Source organism: Cicer arietinum, chromosome 7 (genome assembly GCF_000331145.2).
Source record: "Cicer arietinum cultivar CDC Frontier isolate Library 1 chromosome 7, Cicar.CDCFrontier_v2.0, whole genome shotgun sequence".
Lineage (NCBI taxonomy): Eukaryota > Viridiplantae > Streptophyta > Magnoliopsida > Fabales > Fabaceae > Cicer > Cicer arietinum.
The window spans coordinates 57,329,888-57,343,780 of NC_021166.2; the positions used below are offsets into that span (position 1 = coordinate 57,329,888).

The 13,893-nt window shown below is 32.3% G+C and overlaps 1 protein-coding gene across 1 annotated transcript in view; it reads right to left on the reverse strand.

The window, feature by feature from the left end:
• Window positions 1-1,187, reverse strand: part of LOC140918865 (uncharacterized) — a 2,677-nt gene extending 1,490 nt beyond the window's left edge. Inside the window, exons 1-2 of the mRNA XM_073363666.1 lie at window positions 824-1,187; window positions 501-621 (exon numbers count right to left, since the gene is read on the reverse strand). Of these exons, the coding sequence (XP_073219767.1) occupies window positions 501-621; window positions 824-1,187 (485 nt within the window). The remainder of the gene's footprint in view (window positions 1-500; window positions 622-823) is intronic.
• Window positions 1,188-13,893: the final 12,706 nt, after the last annotated feature.

Sequence of the window (13,893 nt, forward strand, 5' to 3'; positions counted from 1 at the left end):
ATTTACAGCATTCAATTCAATACACAGGAATAAAGGTTCACAAGAAACAAAAATGCGATTAATCTTGGCCATCAATCTAAGATCGGTTGGATCACATTACAACTTCACCAAATCATCTTTAATTAACCTACACCGATGATTTGAAATTAAACTGTAACTATCGAAACAAAATTGCAAATTTATAAAGGTCACTATGAAGGTGGGGATTGGTATACTACATATCGTAAAAGAATAACTCATAAAATTCCTTTTTTAGATAAAAATAAAATCTTCAAATTTATTATTCAAAAAGAAAGTAATTTGAAAAATCGAAAATTGTGAAACTTACCCCAACAAATAAAATAAAATAAAAACCTAAAACCCCTTGTCAACGGTTGCGGCCGTTTCATCCACGGAAGCTTAAAACATTCGTATTTACGAAGGAAAATACTAAGATTTCTGAAACGCAATTCAAAACTCCACAGCGAGGTTTCGCGTATGGTGGTGTGATCTCCGGTTACTGCTGAACTTGAGGAGGAAGATTCGCCGGCGGCAAAAAAGTTTTCTCACGGCGGCGTGAAATGAAGGAAGTGAAACTCCGGCGCGGAGGTTTGTGGCGCTTCCGGTGAGTGGATACTGGATCTATTGTTACAGATTTCTTGTAACAATAAAATGTGTTTGGGTTTTTTCGCCGGTAACACCACAGAATCGATTTAAAAACAGTTAAAGTTAACGGTGAGAAGTTCATAACGCATACTCAACTTAGATTCAACCAAAAAGCTGATTTACAAAAAAAAAAAATGGTGAAAGAAAAAAAGTAGAGTGAAAGTTGAAAGAGGAGGACCTGGCGCTGGAGGACCGTATTCGGAGAAGGAAAGATAACCGTCGTGGTTCTTGTCGTGAATGTTCATTTCTCTCTGACTTCGATGCAATACTTCTCTTTGAACTTGCTCGAAGTTCCATTCAGTTAACTCGTGGAGGTCCACATACTGATCTGTGGGGTCCACATCGATGTCAGGGAATATACGGACAATCGTGTCAGTTACATTTAAGTTTTCATCCCACTCTTCAGATGTGTGTGAATGGTTAGTGTTCGATTCTTGGTTTTCATCACGGTGGAGCAAGAGGCGGTGGTGGTGGCGGTTGTTATTTGGTGAATGGATGAGGACAAAGAAAATCACAATTGCTCCAATTGCGTATACAACCATCGATTCTCTTTTTGGGTTTGCAATATTTTAGATTTCTATTTATAGATAGTGATAACAGACATATCACATATGCTATAAGTGTTCTGTTTATAGTTACATAAAAAATATAAATATATATATATATATATATATATATATACAGACACGCGTATATAAGATGGAGATCAACTTATTTTAAGAATAACTTTTATCATTTACTTTATTTAATAATTCTTAATTAATATTTAATTTTAGTTATTTTCACATTAAATGCCGTTTGAATTAGTTCCACTAAATTAATTTTTCACAGATGCATAATTACATAATTAAATTACTTAAACAAAATATTGCAAATTATAGAAAATCAATACATGTAATATACTAAAAATTAATCCTACAGACTATTGTCGAGTGAAATAACTAACTGAGGGTTTGACTAATAGATCCTAAATAATGATCTATTTTTATTCAAGTAATTACACCAAGAAATAAAGTATATTGCCATGTGTTGTTAGTTCTTTAAAAATGTTGTACATGTTTTCAAGTACAAAAATCCTTGAAAAATATATAAGTAAAAATAAGTGTATTTAAATTATGGTTACATAAGTGTTTGATATATTAAAGTGTGTTTTCTTATAGTTCTTACCTTAATTGATTACAATATTTTTAATTCTATAAGTTTCTTAAAAATTATTATAATCACAAAAATGATATTTTAGATTAACAAACATGCGGAAAACACTTAAATAAATGTTCCTAAATATTTTTCTTATAGTAACAATGATTACGTTGTTGATTGTTATGCCATCTTCACTATAATTCAAAAGAACCTTTTGTTATTTTTTCTATTCAAAAAGGGCCACCCACATAAAACCAAAAAAAAAACAGGGAGGCCACCCACATGAGACCAACAAAAAATGGAGCCACCCACATAAGAAAAAAAAAAGGAAAAAATGCTTTTTGTACCCCCTTCAATTAACTCTATACTCCTTCATTTAAAAAATTTATGTTTGAAATATCCAAAATATTCTTAATAAAACTGTAAAAATCAAACAGTTTCTTCATACCCTTACAAGTTGTGTTTTTCGGAAAAGTGAGTGCTGTTGAATTTTTTTTTACTTGAAATTTCAAAATTAATGAAATTTTCGATAGTTATAAATCAACACTGGAAATTTTATTTTTGAAATTTCTGGGAGTACCACCCGGAAATTTGAAATATCTTGTATTGGTTTTCAATACCGAAAATTTCAATAATGAAATTTCCAATATTGATTTATAACTACCGGAAATTTGAAATTTCCCAAGTATGCGACCATGTATTAAACTTCTAAATTTTGTTTCATCTCATTTTTTACAATTACAAAATTGTTTATTTAATAAAACAAAAAATAAATGTAATATTTTAAAAAACAAAATATTATTAATAAATTAAAGAATAAATTAAATTATATTATTAAAATTTTATATTTTTTAAATATTTTTATTATTATTTTTGAATTACATTAACACTATTTTATTATTATTATTATTTAATTTTATTTACTTATTAGATTGGAATAAAAATAGGAGGGAGTTTTTAAGAAAACAAGTTTTTATTTTATAAAATATTCGCAGGAAAAATAGAAGAGAGATGTTAAGAAAATATGTTGTTATTTTATCGGCAAAATATTAGGGACACGTTATTTATTTTGGCACATTTAGTCAACTATTTGATGTATTTTTTTAATATATTTTATTTTATTAATCCGATAAGATAAATGTAACTACCAGATATTTCAAAAATTTGAAATTTCCGATAAGGAAAATGTAATTACCGGAAATTTCATTGCCCAAATTTCTGGTATTATAAATACTTTGCCAAAAATTTATTGGTGAAATTTCCGGTATACTAACTGAAATTTGAAATACGAAATTTCCGGTAGTGAATATTTGTTTATCGGATTTTAATGGAAAAAATTTAAGTACCGAAAATTTTGTTGAGGGGATGAATTTTTAAAGTAATTTTTTTTACTATTCAGTAAATGAAAATTTTAAAAACAATTTTAGATTTTTAACAATTTGAGAAGGTATGAGATTAATTGTGGAGTACAAAAGCCAACTTTGAAGAAAAAGGAGCCACCACATAAGACCAACAACCAAAAATGCCACCCACATAACAAAAACAAAAAAACAAAAAAGGGAATAGAGAATTGTACTGTGTACCCCTCTCTTTTACCTCCCACCCCCCAACCATAAGGAAAAGACAATAATGCCCCTTATTTCATCTATAAAAACCTAAAAAAAACACACTTTCCTTTTTTCACACATTTCTTCGAAACTCTGAAATATTCGATCCTCCCACCCTACCAAAAGTTCGAATTTTTCAAACATCCGAAGTGAAAAAGTAAGACAAATTTCAAAACTTTCGTTGAATATGAAAGTCTCGAAACATATTTTTTTCAGAAATTTTCAAACATTTGAAACTTTCGTTAAACTTTAAACTTTCGAAGTACAAAACTTTCGAAAGTTTCGTTAAACTTGAAAGTTTCGAAGTGCAAACTTGCGAAAGTTTTGAACAATACGAAAGTTCCGAAACATAAAATCTTCGAACATTCTGAAAGTTGCGAAAAACAAGTTTCGAAAGTTTCATATCCAATGAAAGTTTCAAAATGGTTTTTTGGGTTTTTTATATATTGCAGTGCCTAGAATGAGAGGTGCGTTTGGCCAAATTATTCGCAATTTCATAGGTGACAGAGATAATGGTGTAGAGAGAATTCCACCAACAGCATCAAACAGACGACGTAACAAAGCAAATCGTCCAATTAGGCAGCGTCGTCGAAGACAAGAGGAGGTCCAAGATGATGATGTTGAGTCCACTGAGCATGCACATATGGAGGAGTATGTCCCTCAGCCTCCACAGATGGAGCAGGCCGCTGACGATATTCATGATACTTCTGATGATGTTGATGAGTCGGATGATGTTGTTGATATTGATGATCAGGATCAGCAGACCAGATTTCCCAGAGGATCGACGGTGACATGTGTGTTGACAGAATATGAGCATCACGTGGCTTGGAGGCTATGGGAAGGATATATATATGTTAATTTATTTTTATATTTAATTATTTGTTTATTTATGTTTAAGTTTATTTAATTAATTGTATATTTATATTTATGTTTAACTTTAATTAATTAATTATATATTAATATAAATGTTTAATTATATTTATTTTTAAGTTTAATTAATTAATTGTATATTTATATATATGTTTAATTATTTGTTTATTTATGTTTAAGTTTATTAAATTAATTGTATATTTATATATATGTTTAATTATATTAATGTTTAAGTTTATGTTAATTTAATTAATTGTATATTTATATAAATGTTTAATTATATTTATTTTTAAGTTTATTATATATATGTTTAATTAATTGTTTATTTATGTTTATTATTCACAGGATCGTGGATCATTAAAAGTTATTTCTCACGGATTGAAACTGAAGAAGTTTGCCGAAGTTCCTATACCAGCTCCTGTAGAGCATTGGATTCAAGAATCTGGGCTGATGCATCTATATTCAGGTTACCTCACTATGGCTAATGCTGGTCTGATATCCGCATTTGTTGAAAATGGCACAGAGAGACCAGCTCATTTCATCTGCCATTTGGAGAGATGACTATCACTTTAGACGACGTTGCGACTCTCCTTCACATCTCACCACATGGTAAAATTTTTGATGCACCTTTGAATATGAATACTAATAATGCTGCAAGAGCTGCACATGAGTACTTAGGTGCAACATGGGAGGAAGCATGTATTGAGATTAGTTATAACAAGTGTGCTCATATAGATTGCAATGGTTGCGTGATTTATATAGTCGTCTCATTCAAACTAACCAGTTTGAGTGTGCGGCTAGAACGTATCTGTTGTATTTAGTTGGCTGCACTATTTTCGCTGATAAAACACATACGCGTGTTGAGGCAAAATACATTACTCTTTTTATTGATTTACATCGTTGTCGGGACTACTCGTGGGCTTCCGCAACATTGGTTTTCCTTTATGACAACCTGGGAGATGGAGCTGTCCACGACACTCGACATGTGGAAGGTTACATGACCCTACTACAGGTATATCATTTATATTAAGTTGTGTCATTTATTTATTTAATTATTAATTTAATTATTACATTGTGTTATTTTATTATGTTAATTATGTTGCAGTGTTGGATTTACGAGCACTTCCCTAGAATCTGTAAGCGAGGTGATAGAGGAGCGGTTCCTGCGCATCTTCCAAGAGCATCTAGGTGGACTGCAAAACATGTTGTTGAAGGTGGATTGTTAGCATATCGTCGGAGACTTGATGTGTTGTTGCTCGAGGATGTAGTGTTTACACCATATGATGATGATCGAGCTAATCATCCGTTTGTATCGATTTCGATGTTTTTTGGATATCTTCGATGTGGTGGAGTCTCAGTCCCATATTTGCCAGAGCGATGTCTTCGACAGTTTGGTCGTATTCAATGCATTCTGCGTGACGTTCCTCCGATGCCGAATAGTATAGATTCGGTATGGCAGAATACTATGAGATCATCTGTAGAGACCTTTCGGAGAATATATCCTGTTGCGACTTTTCTTGAAGAGGTCACTGCAGACTACTATGCATGGCACGTTAGTGTTTCACATCCTCTGATTCTCCCTCCATCCACTGTTGCACCTTCGAGTCTACATACTACTGTTGTTGCACATGCTGGTCCATCATCTTCTGCACATACTGGTAGAGACCGTAGAGCAGCTGAGCTTGCACATAGGGCCTTAGATATGGTAACACCATTTAGTGAGATTCATGACATATTAAGTGAATTATGTCGCTTGTATGACGATTAGTTATTGTGCTATGTATGCCTGAATATTTAATCGATTATTTTGAGATTATCGAATGTGTTATCCAATGTGTTTTTATATTTTGAAACGTAAATGATAAAACGTAATGAAATACAATATATTAAATTATAATATTCATTTCAGATTACGAGACAACGACACCAATATGACATTATATATTGTTGCTATCATGTAACCCAAGTCTGGTAAACACATCCACTTATCTTGTCCTTGAGCACCCAATCCTGATATTTTCAATGAGTTTCGCACTGATTCAACACTGTCATCGAACACATTGGCATAAAGGTCTTGATGTAGAAGAATCTATTTATCCAATTGTGTTCGAACTAAAGGCCAAAATTCTTCAGTTCATCCTAACAATGCTGCAATTGCGCGAAACCCACAATTTCCATCAACCACCACATCTATTATCTCCTCAATATACGGATGTATAAGAGTAGAAAAATGTGTGTAAAATGGTTGTTTTGCAGAATACTGTGATGAATGAGATGGTTGCCTTGCAAAACGTTGAGATGGTTGCTTTGCAGATTCTTGAGAGGCATCAACATACTCCCAATATGAAGGATCACGAGGAGTATCAAATTATTTTTTCTTTTTGCTTGCTCCCTTGGTTCGAACCTTCTCTGGTGCTGCAAGTATTGATGTTGTATGTGGAAATACAACTTCACACACCTTAGCCCTGAATATCCTTTGACTTACAATATCGTGTTTCTTCATGTACACTTTCATTGCTTCTAACTCTTCTAAAAAGTCATAATCTGATAAAGATTCTTCATCCTCCAATTCATTCTCAAGGCTTAACTTTCTCCAAAAAACATGAATGCTATCTAAAGGGATAACATTATCAAATATCTGCAACTTTGCCAACTCACAAGCACATGGTAATCCATGAGTTGTTCTGATTGAGCAACCACATATTGTTTTGTCAGTACCTACAATCTTCACTCTCTGCAACTGTTTGTCAATTTTTTTTAAACATTTCCTTGATACACAATGATGCAGACTTTGAAAGAATTATGAATTATACCCGTGCTCAACATCCTTGATGGTTTTCTGAAAAGAAGACTGAATGATACATATTTGGTTCTTCAACATCATATTCACAACATCCCAACTTTTACACAAATCACCAAAACTAGTTTGCAGCATGTTTTTCAATCTCCAATGAGCAGACTCAACTCTACAAATAAATTAAATAATACAAATTAAAATAAATCACATAAACTAGTAAATAATATTTTCTAAAACAAACAAATAAAATTTAAAAATACCTGTAAGACTGATGGTACCAAGAGGCATGAAGATTGTGGGTGTTCCCTTGAGATGCCTCTTGGTACCATCAGTCTTACCATTTACAATAAATCTCCTTTAAAGTTTTTGTATATATATTAAAAAATATAATAATAAAAATTACAAAGACAAAAGTTAATTTTATTAAACTACTTATTTTAACAATTAGTTAATTTTTGTTATTATTAATTTAAAATTCAATAATATTTTATAAACTATGTACATAGTAATTATTGAACAGTAATATAAACAAAATTAAAATTATATTAAAAATTTAAAATTTAAAATAATATTTATTTTAAAGCAATTGTTTTTATTAGAATTACATTCATTGTGAGATAGAAGGAGTAAATTGTCAAACAAAAATAAATAACATGATGGTTATTTTAATAAAATAATGTTATTTTAAAATATATGTTATTTTTAATTTTCAATATAATTTATTTTTTAATTGTACATTTAATTAACATTATGAATATTATTTTTAAGTATTATATTTTATTTTATATTTATGATAGTGAAAAACACGTGAATGAATAAATTGATAAAATTATTTTTTTATAATTATATTTTAATATGAATAAATTAATTAATAAATATGACATTTATTATCAAAGAGAAAGAATAATATTTCTTGATTTCTACGACATTTTTTTGCTACATTTCTTTGTATTCCTTACACATACCTCTCATCTATATAAAAATGTGTTAAATTCGTCTTTTAGTCCTCTAACTTATTTATTAGTTTCATTTTGGTCTCTTAATTAATTTTCATTCCGTTTTGGTCTCGTAACTAGGTCTCCGTTAGTCAATATATTCATTTTCTATCCGTTTTAATTATGAAACGCCGACTTCTATGTGGTATAACTCATTCAACAATATAAAAAGGACCATGAGAGAACAAAATTAGGTTTTCCTCATTCACCATTGTTGCAGATTCACGGTGGTCTTCATCTTCTTCATCAAAGTTAGGGTTCATGTAATACCTCGTTTTTTAACAAGAGTGTAATTCTTAGAAAAAAAAAACAACTAAATGCTTTTGGATAAAATATTTATAATTGTCCTTTAATTTAAATCATAATAAAATACTTAATTGTAATTTTTTTCTTCTAAAAAATGACAATTAGAATCATTGTTGTATTATATAAAATGATTTCGACACAACAAACTCATTTACAATCGAACAATTCACATTGACAAAAAAAAATCACAATAACTTCATATATATAAATTTCATTGCGACAACAACACTGCAATAAGGAAGAGAGAATAAATAAAATCCTTAAATAAAACGATAAGCTGGTATTGAACTCTAACTGATGATTATTGAGTACTAAGAACCCACGAGTGAAATCAAATGTAATTGTTATGATCGCCAATCCAAATCATCGTTTTATCACGTTTTGACGTCATTGCAGTTCTCGTACGACTCAAAACTCTAAGAATCTGAGGCATAAGCTCGATCCACAATAATAGTATAAGGTCAACATATATACAAAAACGCAAAGCATGAACACATATATTGGCATGTGACAAAACACCATAATTCAATGCTTATATGACAATGCACATGATTCCATAATTTTCACACCCTCCTTGAGACGCATTAATCATAAGTATATTGTCTCTCACAGATTAATACTAATTATCAAGGTGCCACTATCACAAATATCAACACGATTTACCAGCGTGCGATATATCATAAACCTACAAGACTCCAAAATCCTTGTAAAGATAAGGTGGATCAATCAACTCACAGAACCACCCTATGGTCCATCACAGTCACCACTAACTATGAAATGCATGAGCATACTTTGACTTTTTCACATTAATCATTATGTAAATGCTGTAGGAAATTATGGCATCTATTTGTTAAAAAATATATGAGAATAGTCTCTACTATATTTACAAGATTATTAATCAAATTAACAATGATCGGTTGCGGAATTTATTTAGGAACAAAGATTCACAATTGCAAGTATTATCAATATATGAGTACAAATACAATGCTTATTCAGAATAATAATCAAGACAGAAATTCACTGATACAAACATTCAAGAATAAGCATTCAAGCAATATCAAAATAAAGAGAAAGGATAAGAAAATCATGCACCAGGATTTATACTGGTTTGGCTATCTATTTGATAGCCTACATCCAGTCCTGAAATCTAAACCAGATTTCAGCCTTTCCAATAGAATTGACTTGAGTACGTTTTACAGATTGTCCAGCTCACACATGGCCTATCTATCCAACTCACTCGCTTCTATTACAATACCACCTTATCCCTGGAGTTACTCGCCAAACTCTCACAAGATCAAGATGAGACTTCTTCTTGATGATCACACACACCAACTAAGATAGTCACTAGTTTACACTACTGGATTTCCAGAACTTTCTTTACAGATTGTTTTTACAGAAAAGATAAAAGCGGACAAAATGATGACGACTCAATCACAATATGAATTTCACACAAAAGAATTTGCCAAATGAGTATTTTGTGTGTGGTAACAATTATTTCTTTCAAAGTGTTTTTCCTGGTTTCTCTATTGTGAAAACGTGTAATGAAAAAATTTTTTTAAAGTGTTGTGTATTGTTTTTTATAAAGTGATTGAATCAACTTATATATATTCAGAAAAACATCAGGACAATCGATTGCTCAATTGATTTTATAAAAGTTTAAAATCAGCTTAATCGATTGCCCAATCGATTTTCGTGTGTCTTGTTTTTCTTGAATCTTGAAAATATAAGCATGAATCGATTTTCCAATCGATTCTTTTAATACATAAATCAGAAAATGATACTATGATTATATCAAAATCGATTGAGTAATCGATTATAGGTGTTTTGTTCAAACAACGAGATCAAAACAATCGATTGCTCAGTCGACTCATAATCACAGTCATAATCGATTTGGCAATGAGCGAAATTCTTCCTGGAACTCAAACATTTAGCTTCAATCGATTCGTCAACCGATTGTGCTGGTCACAGTGACTCAAACATTTACTTCAATCGATTTGCCAATCGATTGTGCTTGTTACAGAACCTCGGCCATTTGGTCAAAATCAATGTGCCAATCGATTATTCAATGTGTTTCTGATAAATGATTAACTTCAATCGATTACCTAATTGATTGCCACAAAACTTGCAATTTAAGAAACATAATTCAATTGATTGTCTAATCGATTTGGTTGATCACAGAACTCACTTCTGATGAAAAACATTTTCACAGTCGATTTGCCAATCGATTGATTCAGTAAGTGGTTGGTTCTGTGAATCACAAAATCGATTACTCAATTGATGTCCCAATCGATTGTCCAATTGATTGGATTAAGCCCATAACTCAGATCTCACTGAAAGACTTTAAGTAATCGATTTCCCAATCGATTTACTTAGTAAAAACTTTTGTTCTGAGTCAGACAATCGATTGGCCAATTGATTCATCAATTGACTTATCAGTTGATTGATTTACTTTCTTTGGAAAAAACTTAAGTATGAAACCATAATTATTAGTCTACTAAAATAACTACTATGACAATAATCACACTATACATATTTGCATCTCAAGCAAATCCTCCAATTTTGGTTGATTCCTTGAGTTCCAAGCTTTTGTTCCAAGTGTATAGTGTCTGCTTGTTTGTCTGAAATGTTTCTCAATTCAAATCATTAGATCAATCAAGTACTTCATATGTATTTATGTTTGAGAATTAAATCAAAAACATGATCAGGGAAGCTCATGACTTACAAACTCCCCCTTTTTGATTTAATGACAAACACACAGTTTTAACCTTGAGATTATTTTAGAATCTCCCCCTGAATTTTAGAGTTTATGATTCATTTCAACAACATAAGCACAAGCTATTAGCATTCATTAAATCAGAAACTGTGTGCATTATGTATCAGATATCACAAGTTAAAGCAATATCACATAATCAGAGCAATAATCAGAGCATTACATGATCAATAGCACAAGTTAAATTTGATACCAATCACCAATGTAATATCACAAGTTAAATTTGATATCAATCTCCCCCTTTTGTCATTGAATTCAAAAAGAAATACAAGAGAGTGATTAATCAAAAAGAATCATAAGAAATATTACAAAGCAACAAAGAAAAACAAAATCCTAATCAACTAAACTAGGAATGCTCCTCATTATCACCAACGAGAGAGGTAGAGACTGATGTATTATCCTCAACAAGTGTCTCCTCACCATGAGGTTCAGTACTCTCTAGATTGGTAGGATTTGGTTCTTCAGTTGCTTGCCTGTCAATTTCAACAATGTCTTCAAAAGACATTTTGAGACCCAAGTGCTCTTGGATGGCAGCAACGTCTTGAACCACTGAATTTAAGGTAGCTTGGAGTTCCTTAAGAGAGGCTTCCACCCTTGCATTTTGGGCAGCCTGAGATTCCATCAATTCCAGTAGCTTAGCCAAAAGCTCAGATTGTGCTTCAGCTGGCTCAGTTGGTTCAACACTTGGTTGTGCTTGATCAACACTTGGTTGTATCCTTGTCCAAATGCCATCGATCCTTTTCAATTGCATCTGGTTTACAATGGATTCACCAAAGGTTAGAGTGGTCTTAATTGATTCTTCATTGACACATGAAATCTTGATGTGTCTCATAATCTTTGTAATTAACTGGGGGTAGGGAAGCAGCAGCTTGCCTTGTGCTGATTCAACCATGTTCATCAACACAATCCAAGCCCAGCTCATCTTGAGCTCCTTGTACAGGCCCCAAAGCAGGATAATATCCAGCCTCTGTACAACGGCGTGATTTCCAGATCGAGGTACTAAGATTCGTGTTAGCACATACATCAGCATACGATGATGGACCTTCATCTGGCCGGTTGGAAGGGATACTTTCTCAACAAAACCTTCCATCATCAGGTCCTGAATTGTCGTATGCCTATCCACTGATGATTCCCAAGCGTCATCAGTTGAATCATGACTTGTTCTTCCATCAATAGCTGCTCCAAAGAATGGTAGTCCTGACAGCTTGGAGAATTGTTCAAAAGTCATTGAGATTTTCTTACCATTGACTTCAGCCTCGAATCCAGTATTGGTGAGTTTGAAGGTAGAGTAGAAGGCTCTAATCAGCCTTGGGTAGATTTCCAGAGAACAGGAAAGGAAATCCAATAATCCATGAAATCTCAAGTGATTTTGGAAAGTAAACCCATTTGAATCAAAATAGGTAAAGTCCAGAGTTTTAGCCTCTTGGATTTTCCTTTTTAAGAAAGAAGAAGAGAGAGCAATTTCTTCATCTGGTTTGCCTTTGGGAGGCTGAACCTTCTTTGGTTGGGGGGAAGATACAGTCTTCTTCTTTTTCTGGGTTGCTCCTTTCATGGCATCCCCCATGAGTTTCTCAGATGGAGGAGCTTTCCTCTTTTTTGTAGTTTCTTGAGTGATTGCAACAACCTCCCCTTTGTCTTTAGCTAATACCTTATGAGTAGGTATTGAGACTCTTTTAGCAGGTGGTGAAGGAGGTTGAGGGGAGGGTGTTCTTCCACTAGATGTTGAAGAAGAATCTAGGGAGAATGATTTAGAAGAAGATGATTGAGGTGCAGTTTGCTTTACTCTTGCCATTGTATAGTTTGGAGATATAAGATGTTTGAGATAATTGAGAAGGATTAAGACACAGAGAAATTCGAAGTTGGGTGAGAAAATAAGAACTGATGGTGAAAGTGGGTTGAGAAATCGATTTAGGGATTTATATAGAACTGTTCAGAATCGATTTCCCAATCGATTTTATTTCACATCTGGGTTCACAGAATCGATTGTCCAATCGATTATGTTACCGTTGTTTGAGTGAAATGAAATGTATCTGTTACAACCACTTCCGATGGCTATAATTTTTCTCCAACAGTCGTCTTGTAAATCGATTTCGTAATTGATCTTTTAGTTTAATAAATCGATGCCCAAATCGATTTCCTTATAAGTTCAGAAATCTTCTTATCTCAGCATCGATTTCCAAATCGATTCATATAAGTGCAGGTTTTAAAAATCTGATTCAATCGATTTCCCAATCGATGCTCGGGCTTGAGGTTGGAAAACTTCTCAAATATGTGGATGTCAGAACCAAACAATCGATTATCAAATCGATTCTTTAAAAGATTTTCCAAATCTTCCATCGATTTCTCAATCGATTGAGTTGATGTATACTCCAACAATTTGACTTCTGAGATGTGCTAAATCGATTATGAAATCGAGTATAGTGTTTGTGACATAGACAAATAAGACACTATGTATCACAAATCGATTATGCAATCGATTATCGTGTTTTCAATTTTGACAATTTAAAACACTGTGCACCATAAATCGATTATACAATCGATTTTGTAATGTTGTTTTCCTATCTGGTCACATGATAATCGATGTTTCAATCGATTTTGTCATAAGGATCAGATTTCATTGAGATCTATAATACCAAGTTTCATTCTTATAAAGAAGAAACTGTCATTGGGTAAGGCTTTGGTGAAAATATCAGCCAACTGATCAGCTGTATTGACATATTCAAGCTTGATCTTACCCTGTTGATATTGATCCCTAATAAAGTG